Source organism: Lepidochelys kempii, chromosome 26 (assembly GCF_965140285.1).
Source record: "Lepidochelys kempii isolate rLepKem1 chromosome 26, rLepKem1.hap1, whole genome shotgun sequence".
NCBI lineage: Eukaryota > Metazoa > Chordata > Testudines > Cheloniidae > Lepidochelys > Lepidochelys kempii.
In genome coordinates this window covers 7,728,982-7,749,016 of record NC_136405.1, presented here as the reverse complement: position 1 = coordinate 7,749,016, position 20,035 = coordinate 7,728,982, and the positions used below count along the sequence as shown (strand labels likewise).

Here is a 20,035-nt window from a genome sequence, read left to right as displayed (position 1 = left end):
GTGAGATTTCCTGAAGGTTGGCTGTGTCTTCAAGTAACCAGAAAGAGATAAGTACATTTCATGAAGAGGGAGAAAAGAATACAGCTAAGTTACTTCTCTCCCAATCAGTTTAAAAGAGGGTAAAAGGATTTGAAGTAAATACTTGAACTGTAGGTAAATAAGGCTTTGTCTACACAGAAGTTATACCCATTTAAAATCAGCATGCAGATGCCTTAAACCAGTTTGAGTGCCTCTTTAAGTCACTCTTAAACTGTTTTAGTGATATCAGATTACACAGCTCTAGAACAGATGTAGGGCTTCTCTACACAAGAAAGTTGCACTGGTTTAATTTAGGATGTGAATTTAAATGGGTGCAAACCCTTATGTAGACATTTTTATTTTAGTTTACTTTGAACCTGTTCCCCATAGACTAGCGCTTTACTGAAATAACACATGTTTGCACCAGTTTTAGCAAAATCTGTTTTTAAAAAGCCTTAGGGCTTGTCTACACCGTAGTGCAGACTACAGGGATGTGAATTATAGATCGTGCTACACCCTAACAGCTCCATGTAGAATTAAAAGGTACCAGGTTCACGTTGACATAGTCCTGTTTGAAATGGGACTACACAAGCCCTTTGGTAAACTGCTCCAACTTGTGTAGAGATAAGGCCTCATTTTAGGAAGTCCCCTCACATGTCGTAAGCTACTCAAAACAGTGATTGTCCCACTCACCCTTTGTAGCTATGTCAGCCAAAGGAAAGAAAAGTATATAAAACAAACCAACCACCTCAAGATAGCCAATACCACTTTGCATCTGCACTAGGTTCTGGTACCACTAGGTAAAAGGTTCTAACCTATTACAGCTGTATTAAGCTAGTAGGGGTCCACCCCAGGCTGCCTCAAAGTAGCTAACTCAATTTTTACAACACATTTTTTCCTAGTCTACACATACCGTGTTGGTCTTGTCTATTTAGACTGGACGCTCGGTTACACTTCATATTAAAGTTCCATTTTTAAATAGTTAAATCAATTGTTCCTTCAACAGATTGCTTATATCCGTCCATAACTCATGTTGCTCAATGTCTATTCCATCTATTAGCCCTTCATCTGTGAAACCTTACTGGAATGTGTGACCAGAAGTATTTTGGGTTGGAACTCACTCTCTCTCATGGGGGTCTCCATGCGCTTTTTGTACAAGTCCCAGTGTGGATGCAGTTGTAGCAATAAAGGGCACCTTTAAAGTGGCATAGCTTATTCCCTTTCCATGCGGTAATAACTCTAAGGGGAAAAACCATCTTTATACCAGTACAACTGGATCTACACCATGGGAGTGTAGCTACAGTTACAGCAGTACACCTTTTACATTTAGACAAGCCCTCACTATGTGTATGTATAATGCCTGGCACAAGAGGTCCCTGTAGGCAATACTGTAAATACTAACCTCAAGAAGCATTTTAATTTTCAAAGAAGGGTAGAAAAGCTACCTCTCTCCTTCATCCAGCAATGAGATGTTAGTGCTCGCAGCCAGGATCCTTAGACTGGCTGCCGTTTTATAAAGGTGCCTGTCTACCGCTATATAACTTTAGTATACTTAAATTTACACATCAGTACAGTGAAACTAGTACTAAAAATTGCATATAGACCAGCCCTCGGGCTATGCTGCAATGCAGATTTCTAATCCCTTGCACAGTAATGCCATTTAAGGAGCCTCATTGGAACGCTCCTGTTGACTTTTGGGGACTGTCAACACTGTGGGGATGTTCATTTGGAAATTAGGCCATGGGTCTGGATCCTTTCTAAAAAAAACACAAGTTCCCCGGAGGCAGGGCTCCTTTGTCAACATTATTTTAGGGCTGGCCTACACTAGGATAAAAGGTATCTTTTTAAAAACACATTCGCAAAAATGTTTAATGCATTCTAAAACCCTAGTGTAGACTGGGCAAGTTGAACTCTAAGATGTTGGGTTCACATCCACCAGTTAACACATGTTCTAAAAATGTATATTGTATTAGTAAAGCCTGATCTAACTCGTTTTGTAATCAAGGGCATTCTTTCCATGAGAAACTTCAGTGGATTTTGGGTCAGGCTCATGGAGGTAAAGTATATAGCCTAGCAATGAAAGCAGAGGCCAAAGAGTCAGATGTAGGTTCTATTCCCAGCTCGGATACTGGGCAAATTATTTGACCTTGTATCCATCTCAGTTTCCCCATCTGTAAAATGGGGATAATACTTACATCCCTCACAAGGCTTTTTGTGAGAGTTAATGTAGGGCTTGCCTATACAGGAGCTATTCCTGATTAACTCTCTGCATGCATGTTCTTATTCCAGAATTAGTGTCCCCACATCAGAAGTTAGTCAGGAATAGCTACTGCGCTTTAAATTCACACCCGACCTTAATCGCAATTAACTTCTCTGTGTAGACAAAGCCTTAATGTTTGTAATGCACCCACTCGTGCAACTCCACCTTACCTGTCAGCTAAGTGCCTTTCAGAATCTGGACGTCCTGTCACTGGTGGAGTTTACAGCAGTGTTCGCAATGGTGGGGAATTTTTGCCAGAATCCCCTTGCGGTCTTTAGATGGAAGCTGCTAGAGAGGATTAAGTATTGTTTTAGAAAGCATGCCCCTACCTTAAGGAGTAAGGTTAGGTAGCAATCCCACGTGCCTCTTGTACAACACAAAGCTGAGAGCCAACGCACCCAAGCCATGCGGGGATACCCTCAGATAACCCCATCCTGTGCCATGTGTTCCTGCTTACATCTTTCCATCTGCTATACATTCCCATTATATAACAGGACACGATGGGGTGGAACAAGCAGCAGTCCATCCTGAACACCATCCAATTCTAGACACACTGCAGATTGATAGCAGGCGAGCCCGCGCTGAAAAATTGCATGCTGATTTCATGTCATACGTCAAGCCAGTTTAAAAACGGCATAGGGAAGATATAACGTGACGTGACATCAGATGGCATGATGAGTACACTATGCTTAATCATCTCATCGCAGATGTAAGGCAGCTGATAGGAAAGCAAGTAAATTGGAAACTGCTGGAACACTGACTGCCTCAATTTCTATTGGCCAGCTCAGGACATTTCAATAGAAAAAAAATGCAAGGAACAGGAGGCAACCCTCATAAGGTCTGTGGTTCAGTTAACCCGCAGGACCCTAGCCAATCTAAAGGGCATTCAAGTCATGTCTACACTGTGGCATATCCCCAACTCAGTCATCAGCATAGCTGTAGAGAGTCCCAAAGGCCACCCATTGGGGTTGACCCCAGTTTGAAGAAGAAGTGACTTGTTCAGGGTTGCAGAGCTGGGAACAGAACTCAAGTCCCCTGCTTCCCCATCCTTCTCCAGGTTTGCCCTGGGGGCTCAGCAGTGATGCAGCTACACAGATTGTAATCTCTTTGTTTGCACGGTGTCTAACACATGGGTGACCTGACAGAGGCTTCTAGACACCACCACGACATACACATCAATAATACACCTCTGACTGATTTAATCCTGAGCATAGACAATGCCTTCAGCATGTTACAGGTTACCAGCAATGGGGTTTGCTCTCAGTTCAGGCTATCCAACCATCATAAGGAAAGATTTTTTTTTTTTTGGTCAAAAATGCAGTTTTTCTGCATGTTATATAGAGGGCTGCCACTATTTTTCCCCAGCTTCTTGGTTATAGAGAGAAGTATTGGGAAATCACACTTCAGAACACAGGGGATCTTAACTAAGGGGTCTTTTCTCCCAAGGGCTGTTTAGCCATTGAAACGATTAAATGGGCATGAGCTAACACTTAAAAGTTTTAAAACAGTCTTCATAAAAAGATTCCTCCTCTCTTTACTGTTGCTCAGTTTCACTCTCTGAGATGGTCAATTTCACTAGTTCTCCAGGTGCCTTACAATCAGCCAGGAGAGAGACCAGACCTCCATTTCTAGTGTAAAATACAAACAGGTTTATTTATCTATTTTTAATGGGAAAACATCTTTCAGGCCCTATTCATCACACACCATAAAGAGGGGGAGGGCAGGAAGGGCTCACCTGTAAAGGTGTGTCTACACGACAAGCGGGAGGGGTGATACCAGCACTTAAGCCAGAGCAGTGCTGGCTAGCTTGGTGAGGTGTGCCTACATGTGCTGCAGTCACACCTTCCAATTGTAGTGTAGACATACAAGACCACTCAATTTCTTAGGGCTGGATGGCATACTTTGCAGGAAGGATGGGGGGGCTACTTGGGGTTCACGAGCAAAAGCTAGTCGTTACCAACCCTAAATTCCCCCCTCATCGCCTGACCTGGTCAAGAGAATGACAGGTCCCAAAAAGATAAGTTCTAGTGGCGAGTCCTGAGTGGCTGCAGAATAGGAAAGATCGGGAACAGAGACCTAATCTACACCCACCTTTGCACCGGTTTTGTTAAACTGATGCAAATCCTGGTGTGGACACTCTTAAGCGTGGTTTAGTAGAAGGTCATTCCGAACTGATTTAGGCGTATTACAGTTCAGCTTCTCTCCAACTGCAATAAGAGTGTCCAGTCAGCTTTTTGCACTAGTTTAACAAACTTGGTTTATAAAACAAGCCCACACCTTTATTAATCTGGTGCAGATTTCCATGTAGACAAGCCAAGTTAATTTATTTCTCCTTCTTCCCATAGAATTCCAGGGTCTTGTCTAATCTGGGAAAACGGGTGGTGATTTAAAACACCACTTAGCAGCTAGTGTAGACACAGACAGAGCTGTTTACAAATGTGTTAGCTGGTCAGGGTGAGATCCTCACCTACCTAACTAGAGTGGGTCAAAACTTTGCCATCAAAACCAGTTTTGTGGAAAAGTGGGGTTTTGACATTTTTCCAAAACAGCATCTGCTTTCCATGGAAAATTTCAGCTTCATTTTCAAAAACCACGACACCCCCACAATGTAAATGTTTTGGCCATTTTCCATTTGGAAATGCCATCACAGTGCCTCATGCCCCCCATCCGTTCTATGGGCCAGACTCCCGAGCTGAACTACATCTCCCATGCTGCATCACCCTGCCTCAGCTGGCAGGGAGACTGTGCACATTGTAATTCATAATGCTTTCCTACCTTAACCTCTGCATTCTAATGCCTATTACAGAGCGGCAGCTGGTGTAACTCATTGGTGTTCCATGTGGTCCCCTTCTTCTAGCCCCATCACTTGATTAGTTATACAAGACAGCCTGCAGCAATTAAAGGAGGGAGAGAATTAAATGGCACAATTGTTTTTATAAAAAAGCAAAAACAAATAAACCCACATTTCAATTTAATACAAACATCTTCATGGTTTTAACACAGAGACTTAAACTTAGCATTCGCCATCCATCATCCCATCTGTATTCCTGGCAGCCATAGCAAGCTCTCTGTTTTTAGACTGAAACCCATTAGTGAGGCTACAGCTGATCAAGTGCAGGCTTTCTGGGCTACATTCAGCCATGGAGGCCCTGTCAAATAGAGTCTGGACTCTGCCAATATACAGAGAAATATTATTTCTACCCCCCACCCGCCCAACCCTTGTCCATGTGAAACTGCCATAAACTCACTCCCATGTGCAGGAGTTCATGCTGTGTTTTGCTAGAAGGCAGTGCCACATATCTCTGACACATGCTGGACAAACAGAAGCCAACAGGGCCACATCTTGCATTACCCTTATTCTAGTCAACATCCTGCCCTCAGATCATAGCACATTCTCCACTTAACCCCCAGCGCTGCCATCAAGGGCTTAATCCCCACACAACTTTTACCCTATGCAAGTGAGAGGCTACGCTCGTCCTTTTGTTACAGCAGAGGATTAGGAGCTGCATTCGAATGCCAGTTACAGGGCAACAGCATTTCAGTTTCTTTGGCAAAGTTGAAGGTGTTTTGAACAAGTAAAACCCTAGACAGCTTTCATTCTATGACACAAAAAGGAAAAACAAAAAACCCTCAAAATATTTGGTTGAGATGAAAAACTGGAAAAATCTTACACACAAAAACCCTGAAAATTGCCTTAAAAAAAGTTTTGAATGAAAAATTTCAGCCAGGTCTATTAAGAGCCAATGGGCGTCATTTTCAGAGATGCTGCAGCTCCCATTGACATCAGCTGGAACTGTGGTCTGCCCACAAAATAAGGCCCAATAGTTTTAGGGTTAAACCCTCTTATCAGCATGTAAGCCAACAACTTACTTGAATTCTTAGTCTTCCTTGGGGAAGTGCTGTAGCTTGCCACTCTGAATAGCCATCCGCTGTTGAAATGGAAGCTACCTTCCTCTCGCTCCCACAAAGCAACATGATGGAAAAGGCAACTGACGATGCATATCTACTTGTTCCAGGCGAATCTAAGCATAATTGCAAAAATCAATTCCATTTTTCTTTCAATAATTAAGCCAAACACATTTTAATTTGACAAACATGTTGGACTTCTTTCCCCAAACCAGCAACTTCATTGTCACCACATTTGTTTAATTCTAATTCAAGAGATCTTTGAAAAATATCAACCCTAATCATATTTCAATTACAGCTTTTCTGGTTTCATAGTTAGGATTCAAAAGAAAATATAATATAACCCTCAGGTTTGGGGATAAGTGAAAGACCAGGCCTTTGCTAGAGTGCAACAAAGAGGTAGTGGTGTAGGGTGTTAGTAAAGAGAAAGGGGAGATATCTAAGAATTTGTTAGACTTTGGACTGCTTAGGTCAAGCTTTGGTCAATCTTCTTACATTGGCCAGACAGCCTTGTCAAAACGTTACCATGGTAACTGCAAAAAAGCTGGGGTAGGGGTGTAAAAAGAAGTGTTTCATATTTAAATAAGAGTAAATGTGCATATTACATCCAAGAAACTATGCTGAAAGAATGTTAAAGTTGCACAACCAAGCACCCAAAAATTAAGACTACCAGAATTAAAGTTGCCTGGGCAACCTGTCAAGGTCCCCAGCCTCTCTTTGTCCTCCACCCACCTGCCCCTACCCAACAGCATCCCACACACGCCCCTTGCCTCTGATTTTTATAGGTGATGAGCACGGATAACTCTCATTGAGTTAACTGAGTGCTTAGCACTTCTGAAATACCATGCCCATAAAATGGGGTCTCTGTACACATGGCTACACACACACTTACTTTCAGATGTCGAGACATTGTGGGTGCCTAACTTGATATACCTTACAGGGGGTCAGTTTTTCAGAAAGGGCTGAGCACCTGCCCCTTTAAAGGGGTTTCAAGTTGGCCATCTAAAAATCACGAGTTGTTTTTGAAAATCTGGTTCGCTCCGTGTGAGGTTACATTACTATAAACACCCTACCTCTTTAAAATTCTTCCTAGCCTGCTAGGTGAGTTCCATGAGTAACACTGAGTTCTTTTCCCTACAAGGCAGGGAGAAATGTAAAGGGTCCATTGCTGTGTAGTGTCTATTGTTACTATTAAATTACACACACTGAAGAAGCCTATCACCATAGCATCTGGGTATTCTTGGTGCTTGATATAGATATAAATAAATAAAATTCTCCAACTTTGTGACAATTTTAATCAAGTGTTTCAGTTGATAATTGCAAGCTGTGAAGGCTAATACAATAAGGCTCATCTCTAATTCTTTTTCCATTTCCCTCCAAGAAAAAAAAAAACCCTCTGGGATAATGACTCTGCTTTCTATATTCCCAACCCATCAGGGAGTGTCCTGCATTGAACCACCTTTATTGAAAAGTTACATCGATTCAATATATAGTAATACAGGCAAAAATAATTACAGCTTTGCTAGCAGTGTAAGACCTTAATCCAAACCTCGCAAACATTCAATAAAAAGCGGTACAGGCTGGGAAATAGGCTTTTGACAACACAGCCCCAAAGGGAAGTGGGGGGAAGAGGGTGGGGCAGAGGAGAAAGCAGCAGATCCAAGCCGTTTACTTGAGCTGTGAAAAGAAGTGTGTGCACGTGGGGTGTGTGGAGAGAAAATATTCTTAAAATCTACTTACTCATTGCCACAGGAACAGCTGGAGATGCAATATTCAGATGGAAGCGTCAGGGGTGATTAGAGCTCTGCCCAGCACTAGGAGAAATGAGTTTAATTGATATCGCTGCCCTTTGTATCAGTAAAAATATTAGCCCAATGCTCTGGACTGTACGGCCTCTTTTTTTAAAATTAAAGCAATAATGAATTTTGTCAATATAATTATTCTGACAACTCTCCCACCTTAAAAAGAATCCAGGGCCTGGTTCACACCCAAAGTTGCGTCAGTTTAAATGTTAAACTGATTTAATTAAACCAGCAAAGCTTTGTCCACGGCCACTCTTACATTAGTTTAGCAAGTATAAGAAAAAAAAAAATGAAAAATCGGGCCTGTCCATATAAAAATCGGGACATCTGGTCACCCTAGATGCATATCACAATATGTGGAGGACCACATCTGTTGCACTAAATGCCCCAGTCACAGCTACGTGGGTGAAACCAGACAATCACGACCCTCTCATGTGAACTCTCAGAAAAATGATGAAAAGGCAAAAACACCCTATCGCCCATGAGTGAACACTTTTCACAAAATGATCGCTCCACATGTGACCTCTCAGTCCTCGTCCTCAACGGAAACCTACACAACACCTTCCAAAAAAAAAAAAAGAGAGCGCGAGCCTGGGACCATAAATTCATAACTTTATTCAGACTATTTTTAGCGTCTTGTAAAGACGCTGGATTTATGGCTTATTACAACAATCTATAACCCACTATCCCCCCGGTTTTTTGGTCCTATGACCACAGCGGTGTTAACAGGCTATTTCACCTTGAATGGTCTCTTAGAATGTTTGTTAATTGCTTATGCTAACCAAACTGTTCCACCTTGTATTTAGCTGTGACACACTGAGGGCTGGTCGACACTAGGAATTTACAGCAAGCATAGCTACCTTGCTCAAGGGTGTGAAAAATTCACATGCCTGAGCAATGTAGTTAAATCGACCAAACTCCCAACGTAGAGAGCGCGAGGTGGATTACCTGCACTGACAGGAGATCCCCTCCCATTGGCGTGAGTAGGGTCTACACTGAAGCGCTACGGCTGCGGTGGTGGAGCTGAGCTGAGCTGCGTAGACAAGCCCATAAGCGCTACAGCGGTGCAGTTATAGCATCACTGTCATGATTTAAGTGTAGACATACCCAGAGTACCTCTCCCAGACCAGAAGAATGCTGTGTAGCTAGAAAGCTTGTCTCTCTTACCAACAGAAGTTGGTCCAGTAAAAGGTATCACCTCACCCACCTTGTCTCATTAATATCCTGGGACCAAGATGGCTACAACAGCACTGCACACAGGGAATTCTTAGCCAATTTTTTTTTTTTTTTAAAGAAAGATTTCACTCAGCAGCAACAATTAATCTAGACTGGTCAGTTTCACTCTCTCTTTCTGTCTCTGTGCCCTAAAATTGCAGGGTAGCTTTATTCCTCATCATCCTTTCTGAACACAAAAACATTTATTTACATATAATGCTAAATGATCCCAATTGTGGGCCGGATCTCCAGTTGCTTAAAATCAATGAAGTTCCACTCAAGTAAATGGAGTTATGCCATCTGAAGTTCTTACCCTATTCCTGCAATTTATTTTAACACAAACATAAGGGTGAAATTCAAGGCTCTGCAAAGACAGGACTTTAAGTACATGAATAATCTGACTGATTTCAATGGGCATACATCTTTGTAGAATTAGGGCTTTACACTGAAACAAGGCCCCTTTGAAAACATGACCCCTAGCTTTTGTTTTAAATATATATAAACAAACAAACAAACAAACAAACTTACCCAACGAAGCCTTTGGGAACAGTACCAGTTCCTGGCAGCTTAAAATGCTCTGGTTGTCTGTTAGGAAAGACACAGCTTCAATTAAAGCCAGTGAGAGTGACTAGTAAATAGTTGACCTGTGTCCAGCGTTCTGCGAACGTGCCCGGTAAACTACAGCGATTCAGACAAAGGGGATAAACCAAGAGAAAGAGAGGCTGGTGGATAATTTCTGCTGAAGCTAAATGGACAAAATCTAGTTCTGGTCACTCTCAGATGGAAGGGGAAAGGCAGCCCTGGGCCCAGATCCTGTAGGTGCTTCAGGTGCACAGCTCCCATTTGATTCCATGTTACCACTGCCCAGTCACAGCTTAACCAGTTCTGCAAGTGAGAAATTTGAAGGTGGGGCGTGGGGGAAGGAGAATGGGAGACCCAAGCTGAGTTTTGACCCCCAAAAAGAGAGAAGGGCCAGACGTTACGTGAACTCTGCTAAGGACATTGCTACTGCTTTTACAGATACTGTGGTGATGGTGCACCTCAGTCCCTCCTATTCTCTGCCTATAACACATAATAGTTTAGTCGCCTGTGGGCTGTAATACTTTGGTCTAATTTCAGTAGTTGGGTTTACTGTGCGGGTGCTGGGTGGGGTTGGCGGCCTGTGATACACAGGAGGTCAGATGAGATGATCTGGTGGTCCCTCCTGGCCTTAAACTCTATGACTAATAAACTTGCCTAGTATTAGTTTTCCACAGATAGTTGCCCTGGGGATATTTGATCACAGGTGGGAGAGGAAGTGGCTCACCTGTCACTTTCTCTATTAAGGCGTGGCTCACAATTCCGCATTCATAAAAGAGCCGCCAAAGTTTCAACCTTGTCAATCTTCATTTTCAGCCATGACTGGTCTTGTCGTTCCCCCGATGTAAAAGAAGAGGACATTTTGCTTTTTGGTTTTGTTTTGTTTTTCATTTTTCTTTTACAGCACAAAACTACTTATTGTGATGGACCACTTAAAAAAAGAAAAAAGCACTACAAGGTCTTTTTTGGGGGAAAGCCCCGCCCGGAAAAAATAAAAGGAACAACTGCTACAAATCGGACAAGACAGGAGTCTGGATCTTTTATGCGTTCCACATTTCCTATGTAGCCATCTCAACTCCTAAAACATTGCAAACAAAGGATCAGCCAAGAGCCAGGATGGACAGCGGTTGGCATAACGGGGTCAGAAACGCAAGGTCTTTTTTGACGGACATGAAACCTTCCTAACGTTTGTAAAATACGAAAAGGGAAAAAAAAGTTGGCAAAGGATTCAAGCTTGATATTTTGGATACTATTTGTTTTACTTTGTAGGGGAAAAAAAGTTGAAGTTTCTATTTTCTATGGAGCCTTTCAGATACCAATTTAGTTTATGCAGAAACAAACAAACAACAAAACAGGGTACCAGCATGGAAGAATTTCTAGGACAAACTGACACGAATGATGGAACTTTTGGTGTATGTGTGTGTTTACTTATAGTTTAACCTCTTTAAAAAAAAAGTAAGATGTTTTACAATTATTTAAATAAACTTGTAACTTATTGTATGTAGAGGTAGCAATTAAGACCTTTTTTGGACTTTTTCCTCCTGTTGTACAATGAAGAAAAAAAAGATGCAAAAACGTAGTGACAAGTTTAAGAGACTTGTTGCTGCCGTTGCTCTTCTCTTCTCTCCCTCGCCCCCTGTTGAGCCATGTGCAAGGATGTGTAGGGTTCTTTCTGATTAACGCATCACAAACTTTTATACGCATTGCAGTATATATATAAGCCAGTAGTTAATGTAAGAATTTTATCAACATCTTTTCCCTCCTTCTCCATCTTTTGCTTCACTTAAGATTTTCAGGTACTGGGGTAAGGTGGTTAGTTTCAAAGACCCTATTGGTAAATGAATGGCTTCTAAGTGTTTGAACAAATCAGGTTTTCATGTGATGAGGAGTTTAGTTTTCAAATTTTCACATGAACAGGAGGGGGATCGGAAAGGTTCTCTAAATGATTGTTTTCCACGAAGTTATGGCAGACTTACAAAATAGGATTACATTTTATATTAAGGGTGCAGTCATAAAGGGTTACATAATAACAACAATGAATAATACCACCTAACTCTGTTATAGCACTTTTCATCAGTAAATTGGAAAATGCTTCTTCATCTTTAATGGATTTAATGAGTAATACATCTCAGTAAAGGGTCATTCAGTTGTTGTGCAAGCCAGCAGGTTATTTATGCCATCTTCCACTGATGTTCTTATAACTAGAGCTAGTTGTAGTCAAACAACGCTAAGTATTTTTAATGGGGAAAAACCCACCAGATTTGTTTGGTTCAAAATTTTCAGCATTTCAACGAAGAAACAAAAAAGGAAAAATTTTACTTGTTTCGTTTTCCATTTTCTGTTCCCAAAGGGAAAAAAGAAGGAAACACCAGGGGAGGGGGAAAAGCCACACCAATGAGAATTTTTTGGTTTCCTGATGAAAAATGAAAAAACAATCACGAAAATTGCCATTTAGTTGAAGAGCCATTTTTCATCGAAAAGTTTTCAACCAGCTCTTCTTAGGAGTGTCTTTAACATACACTAGGTATGGTTGGAACATTCTTATTACATCTATTAAGAATGTATTTAACTATTTACAAATGCACCCTTAAGATAAAGCAACACCCAAAATTCGATTTGCCCATTCGCCAAGGAGAGTCATTGTGTTTGATGGGTGAGTAAATTATTAGTTTATTCTGTGATCATTTAATATGGTAGAAGGGGAGTGAGTCAACATTCATGACACTTTGGCAGTGCTGAGCTAATGTGTATTTCTATGTTGGGAGTGGATTAGTAATAGGCTATAAAGCCTCAAATCTAGCCCAGGTTATTTGTGACTGAAAGCTGCTGTGTCCCCTAACTTCACAGATCTTCGTCTAGTCTCTAGTGGACAGGTGTTTCCATCTCAAGAACCAGCATCATAGGACCATAGCCTTACAAGCAGACACCTGGGTAACTTAACTTATGTAAACAATCCCAATGGAGTCAATGGGATGGATTAGTTACAGTTCTGATCCTGCATTGCACTGCACCAGAGTTGATCCCGCTCGAGGCTCCGTCTTCATGGCGTGTAGTGCAGGATCAGGGCTTATGTGAGAAATTTTACTCAATCTGCCTAACTGTTTGCAGGATCTGGCTCTTAATCAGCTCCCAGCTCAGCAGAGAAGCCAAGGAAACTCAAATGATCCCAGTGGGATAGAACTGGGAGGCAGGCAAGGGAGACGCTTGTGTTGCTACTGACCATGCTGTGGCTGTTTGATAGATGATCAATTAGGTGCTTTTTTCACTGGCATGAAATCCACTTTGAAAAGGGTTTTATTTGCTTTTAAAATCAACACCCCAATTTAAAGAGCAGCATAAGTGGCAATTAAGTGTACCCTGCAGAGGAGAATTGGTTGGGGATATTTGGTGTTCCAGGAGCAGAATCATGAATATGGAGTGAACCAAAGTCTTCTAGTTAGACTAGATAAAACGTCTGAATTCCAGAGAAGGTAAAATAAGATAAAACTTACCATTAACTGTGTTTGTGAGAATTAATGCCTCTGCAGATCCTTTGTGCGCCCTTAGCACCATCTGGGAGTGAACGGGTGACTCTTCTTGAAACCAAATGATCTGCAGAAGAAGGTGAAAGGACCTTACGTGGTAAGGAGTCTTGAGTGAAAGTCTGTACTATTATAAATTCACCGAGATTCACCCTCAATCTGACTAACCTGGTGACTGTCATATAGCACAAATAATCTAATAATTTTTATATACTCAGAGATCTCAGTATCATAATGAGACTAGAAGGCCACAAATTGATGTTTGAGGCTCCCTTGTCTATACAGAAAATTTGCATTGAGAGCTATAAGAACTGGAATCAAGACTCCCATTGACTTCAGTGAATCAGGCCCTACGTTGCCAAGAGATGGACGAAACTCACTGGGGTATTTTTCACCCCTCACTGTCCACCTGTCATTCTGGGCCTCTCCCATAAATGCTGAAGCATCTCATGTTTTCCATTCTTTGCCACTGAAGCAGTCCATTTGCTCCATGAAGTGCATAAAGATGTGTGTCCCTGTTTTCGCCTCTCCAATGATTCCCATTGGTTACGTTCAAATACTGGTATCTCTGCTGTCAAAAGGAGATGGAGTCAGTCTTAGAACTTCTGTGCACAAAGAAAATCCTGGATATGGATTTCTAGACCATATGTTGGGAAGCAGCTGCTTGCTAGTTAGAGCTACTGAAATTTTTTAATTAAATAATTTCATCTATTGCTCAAAACTTTTCATTGGAAACATTTCATGAAAATACTAGCCTGCTAATTGTTCAAACTGTGCTTTTTTGATTGGTCATCTTAGATATATTGAAAAAAATCCTGCCAGTTTTGAAGAGAGAAAAAGAAAATCAGACCATTGAAACAAACGCTTCTAAAATTTTCAAAATTCCTGTGGCATTTAAAAAAAAAAAAGGTATTTTGATTAACTCTATTTGCTACTCACCCTCTACTTGGAAAGTCAGGAGTACAATTTAGACCTAAAGAAAACCCACCTAGAAGACTCTCTCAAGTACCTAGAGAAAGAGAAATATGAATGTAGCTGCCCACAGAGTGAACAAAAAGGACGTCTTAGCTTGACTTGAGCTGACCAAAAGTAATGAAATTAACATAGCCATGATTTAGAATATGAATTTTGCTCATGCGTAGAAAGCATCTTGTTCAACTTGTTGGCAGCTTTACGTGGAAAAACATGTGTAAATAAAAACAACCAGAAATCCTTGATCACGAAACAAGGACTTTGGCAGTGGCAAAAAGTAAAAAAAATTAATGTGTAAATTTGTGTGTAAGGATTTTTTTTTTAAAAAAGGAATAAACTAATCAGTCCTTTTTTTAGTCATTGCTGTTTAAGAATTCTCTACCAAGTTTCCTTTTTGACACTAGAAAGACAAGTGTTGCGATAGGTAGTTACAAATTTTATCATAACTTTGAAAGAGTATGTTTTATTTCATTATTTATCTTGTTATAGCATCTTTATTCTCCCTATTTCTTTGCACATTTTCAATATGCATGGTTTTAAAAGACCGTTCTCTCCCTTTTGTAAAATAATTTCTCCCAATTGTATAGTTCATTTATTTTGTATTTTTTTTTTGCTTTGTCAGTTATTATATACGGTATGAAGTTGCTATGCACAGAGCTTTTTGTAAAGATAGCTTTTTTTTGTTTACTGTTTTTAATGGTCCTACTTATTGAAGAATATCTTGTTTGTAAAATGAATATGTCTACTTCAGTTTTAAACTTTAAATTATCCTAACAAAAAAAAATAAAATTTTTGTACTGTAAAAAGAATGGTCTGAAAGTTTCTGAATGTCAAATAGCCTTTATTATGTATTTCTTCTTCTATTTTTGTGGATCTATCCAGGTATTTCTGTGGTAGTGAGATGCTCATTTTTAAACAGCACATGTAATTGACGATTACAACAGGTTACCAAGGGAGGTGGGAAATTTGCCATCATGTGAAGTCTTTCAATCAATACTAGATGTTTTTCTAAAAGAAAGGTTCAACCCCAAGTTTTGGGCTAGATGCAGAAATCTTTGGCAGACTACATGACCGTAATGATCATTTCTAGCCTTCACATTTATTGGCTCTGTCTTAAAAATGGAGTTATATTTCCCTTTACTGGGGGAGAGGGGTCAAACTTCAACACATTCAAATATTTGACGAACCCTAGAAATCTACAGACGAAAACTCATTTCCCAGAAGCTGGATAGGGTTTTAATGATTATCTATTAAAGGACAGATTTCAGTTAGAGGCATAGAGGGTTTTTGTTTGTTTTCTCTTGTCCTTTTGAGCTGGCAAGCAGCAAGTCATTGACTAGAGCTGATGAAATAGGAAAAAAAAATATGAACATTTTTCCATTAAAAATAAAAGTGCCTAGTCTGGTTTGACGAGACTTATGGGTCATATTATTTGATATGACCCATGGTCATGTGGGCTACCCTGTGTCTTTAGGTAGAGCCCTGAGGAAGGGTTCTGCCCTCAGCTGCAGTAACCCAGGAGACATGACAACTCAGACTTTGAGTCGCTATTCCCTCTTGCTTCATTATGTGCATATTAATTTGCTGCTCCTGGCCTAAATCAATAATAAATGACCAGACTCTCTGCACCAGCTCAACTGTGATGACCAGCAAGTGGGTTGAAAGGAAGAACCTTGGTCCTAACCATTCCCACCCACCTGCTCCTGGGAGGCAGTATGGAGGCATGCAACACTTTCTTACCCTTATGCCTCTAGATCCAAGGTCTGGGTAACCCATGTAGGTAGCTCGTAAAAAAAAAAAAAAAGCACTAGTTGTTTCTTATGAAAAATTTTGAAAAAAGAAAGATGAAGGGAGGAGGGTCTTTTGAAACCTCCTGTTCAATTCCTCCTCCCCCCGCCCAATCAAAAAACCCAAAATCTGAAGATGGCACATCTGGGTTTTTTTGGGGGGGGGGGAGGGGGAAGGGTAGGGCTTGGTTTACAAAAACTGAACATTTTTTCAGTGTTTTTGTCAAAACAAAATCAGAAAGTTTTGAATGAATTTTTTTTTTTGCAAACATTTTCACTTAGGGGAGGAAAAAGCCATTTCCCCTCACACAGAGTTTTGGCAGAAGTTTGTTGACAAGCTCTAGTTCAAGAAAGAATCTGGCACTGGTGAGTGTTCAGACATTATATTTATACACACAGACACACATATGAAACCTCTGGAAGTGTCATCCAAAAACTGACAGGGGGAAATGCATTTTTCAATCATTCGTTCGAGGAACAGAAACAATAGCCATGCATCCTTGTTAACAAACCACGCAACCCCAACTGTCAGAGAGAAGAACCCATCAACTTGTCATGAGTCGAGCTACACCAATTTACACCAGCTGAGGATCTGGCCCAGAATATTTAAGATTAGGCTTGACGCTTTTTTTTTTTTTTTTTTTTTTTTTTTAAATATAGGCTGCTGGAATGTGACAGTAAGCAAAGACTTCTAGGGATATAATTACACATTTAGTTTGAAAGGGATTCCTAGTCTATGGCAGTGACCTAGTTTTTAGATGCAAGGGGGCAGAGCTCATTGTGATGGTGCAGAAAGCCCGGAAATTCGCTACGCTGTGCTACCAATTTGTAATCTCTTTTGAGAAATTTTTGATGCACAAGCACACTGTGCGATTGTGATATGTGATCAGACTGACCTTTAGAAACCCCCCACCTGAGTCAGAGCAAATTCCAAACAAAATGCTGCGGGGAGGGGAGAAATGCATGGAAATCTCACGGCTAGTCGGTTTTAGAAAAATGATTAATTCCTGACTTTAATGTTACACGCACACACAAAAGGTATGTTGAGTCAACCACACACTACCATAGCCACGCAGTAGAGGGTATGTGTGTGTGCTCTGTGTTATGAAGCCCAGTCTACACTGGAAAATAATCTGTTAGCTGATCTTGGTTTGGTTTTTATTGTTTCTTAAGTGGGTTCAGAACAACACAGTTATAACAAACTTGCCTCATCTCAGAAGCAGGATTGACAAGCATTTTCTTGACCCATACTACAGAAGGCGAAACTGCCTTCAAAAACAAGACCAGCTCAGACAGATCCCTCTGCCTGCCACACTGCAGGTAACACAACCTTCCCTGATCACATGCCCTTCTGGAGACCACCACAAGGTGCACCCAAGTGAGCCGATTTGCACCAAGTCAAACGACTCATTCTCACCTTGGATTTGGGTCCTCCCCATCAGGGTCTAAATCTACGTTATGCCAAGTTAATGTGTCTTCCAATGCCCTTTACCTCTGCCCCTCTCCCCCAACTCAGTGCTAGATTTAGCAATGATTCCCCATGCCTACAAATGGCTCCCTGATCAAGCTCTTCCAAATCTGTCGTCTAAATGCGCTTCCTCCGTTATGCATTCTTGCTGGGATTTTCAAAGGTGCCTAATGGAGTTAGGTGCCCAACACCCAGACTCCTAACTTCCTTAACCTCTTGAGAATTCAAGCCTCTCTCCCCCAATTCTATCATGCCTTGCCTCATAACCCTAAAAATTTAGCTCACATTCGATGTTAAATCAAAGCCTTGGAACACACAGGCAGCCTGGACAGTCATGTTGCTTTCCCAATGCAATCTTTCTCCCCCATCCTTCATCCGTGTTTTGTATTAAGCTGTTTGCACTGGGGACCTGGACTTCTTGTATGACTGCAGCACCATGCATAGGGCTGGTCCTAGGTCTGTAACATTTTCCCTCTCATAAACGGGGGACAAGATTTATCATCCTTTGGCTAAACAAACAGAATTCCCTTCTGCCTCTCACTGGTGGACATACCAGTGAATGTCAAGAGTCCTTAGCATTTTTGAAAATATTAACCCATCACCACAGTAGGGACTTTGGCTTACGGCCACTTAATTTTTTCAAATCACGTAAGATCCTGCGGTTCTCTACAGAGCATCATTAAAGGGATCTTAAAGCACTTTACAAACTCATCAATCAATCCTGAAGACACCCCAAGGAAACATGATTTAATGGATAGGCCTCCTGAATCCCAGTCCAGTGCCTCTGAGTTCTATACCCCGCTCTGCTGCTGACCTGCTGTACAACCTTAGGCAAGTCACTTCCCCACTACGGGCTTCTCTCTGCCCTTCCACCCGTTGTCTGTCTTATCTATTTAGATTGTCACATCTTCAGGGCAGGGTCTGTCTCTCGGTACACACCTGTACAGCATCTAACACAGCAAGGCCCTGTTCTCAGTTGTTGTCTCTGGGGGAAACTGAGGCATACACAGAGATTAAGTGACTGGTCCACATTGGTTAAGGGGGACAGTGGCAGGAAGACAACCAGGAGTCTTGATGAGAGTCTCCTGGTCCAGTCACTGGCCAGCTCTCCCAGCGGACTAATATTTTCTCTGTGAAAAATAAGATGGGATCCTATTTCACACATGAGCTCAAGACCAGGGTCATTTTTGCATTTTGTACAGCACCAAGCACACTGATACTTCACCAATGATTGTAACTGTAAAGCCAAGGGCTGTGCACGCGATATTGTTGAGAACTCAGTCATCTGCCACTTTGGCCTGTGTCCGGGCAACCAGGACATTGTAAATCTCTGAAATACCTCGCACAGGAAAGGCCCTATGGAAAACTAAATTCCATCAACCACTGACCAGTCGCAACAATCCCACCCCTCCCCCCTCCTCATAGGTTGTTTTTAGGCTTTTGTTTTGTCAGAACTTGAATTCCACTTTAATACATAGTGAAACAGTAGCCTCTCTTTCAGCCACTTATGCGGGGACTAGGGAATTGACAGAGCAGTTAAAATATTTATCTCAATGACAACGCGCAGCTGCTGAGGTGCAAAGATCTGAGGCTCTAATCACACCAGGTTACATAAGTAGGAATGTCTCATTAACTCTGCTTGCGGGACTGGATTAAACAGACAGCTGGTGGCCATACAAGAGGGTGCAGACAGAGCAGCCATGAAACATAGACAGTGTCTAGCAAACATCAACATAGACAAGGGGAAGTGAGTAACCCTACACTTCCTCCTCCGAAACAGACTGCACCAAAATACTGTCCCAGGGAGGCAATCCAAGGATGGTGTCTGTCTTATCAGGTTTCTTGGTTCTCTCTGTGCTTCTGCTAAACTATCTATCCTTCACAAGAAAATGCAGCCACATGCATAACACAAAAATCACCCTACTTTATTGCCAGTATTAATCATGATCCATTGTCAGTTCCTTTCCTGGTGTCAATACTTGAGTTGGCGACTTCATTTATTATTTCCATTTAATGTACTTAGTAATCGGTTGTCATTTTTTATAGCACAGTAAGTAGGTGCACTCATCACATACTCTTATTTTTATGAATATTATCAATGATTACTGCAACCCCGCCTGGGCACGAACAGCTGGATTATTTTTGGATGCTGTTCCAACCTAACCAATAAATTGTGCATGATCCACAGTTGTGGGACAGAAACATGCAGCTACGTACATTATGTGGCTGGGAGGAAAATATACAGCAACAAGATTAGCTAGAGTAGGCAGAGTTCCAAAAGTTGATTGCTGGCAAAAGGCAAAAACCCACAATAGAGTGGGATGAGGTCAGTGCCATTCTGAAGACTGCAGGGAGTTGGGAATTTCAGAGAGAATCAAACATCCAATCACCTCAAAGTTAAAACTTTAAAAGCAAAACAAACTCTTTTCCTTAATAATTGGGCTACACAATGGCAAAAGGTGACACTAATTAGGCTGGAATAAAATTAACACACATGCAACTGGTAT

The 20,035-nt window shown here is 41.3% G+C and overlaps 1 protein-coding gene and 1 long non-coding RNA gene across 2 annotated transcripts in view; one reads left to right on the top strand and one right to left on the bottom strand.

The window, feature by feature from the left end:
- Positions 1-10,637, top strand: part of EBF2 (EBF transcription factor 2) — a 182,698-nt gene extending 172,061 nt beyond the window's left edge. The window contains exon 16 of the mRNA XM_078850634.1: positions 10,597-10,637. Within this exon, the coding sequence (XP_078706760.1) occupies positions 10,597-10,628 (32 nt within the window). The 3' untranslated portion in view covers positions 10,629-10,637. The remainder of the gene's footprint in view (positions 1-10,596) is intronic.
- A 2,698-nt stretch (positions 10,638-13,335) lies between these two features.
- The window catches only part of LOC140903593 (uncharacterized), a 95,376-nt gene continuing 88,676 nt past the window's right edge, over positions 13,336-20,035 (bottom strand). The window contains exon 3 of the long non-coding RNA XR_012156301.1: positions 13,336-13,371. This is a non-coding gene — a long non-coding RNA (uncharacterized LOC140903593). The remainder of the gene's footprint in view (positions 13,372-20,035) is intronic.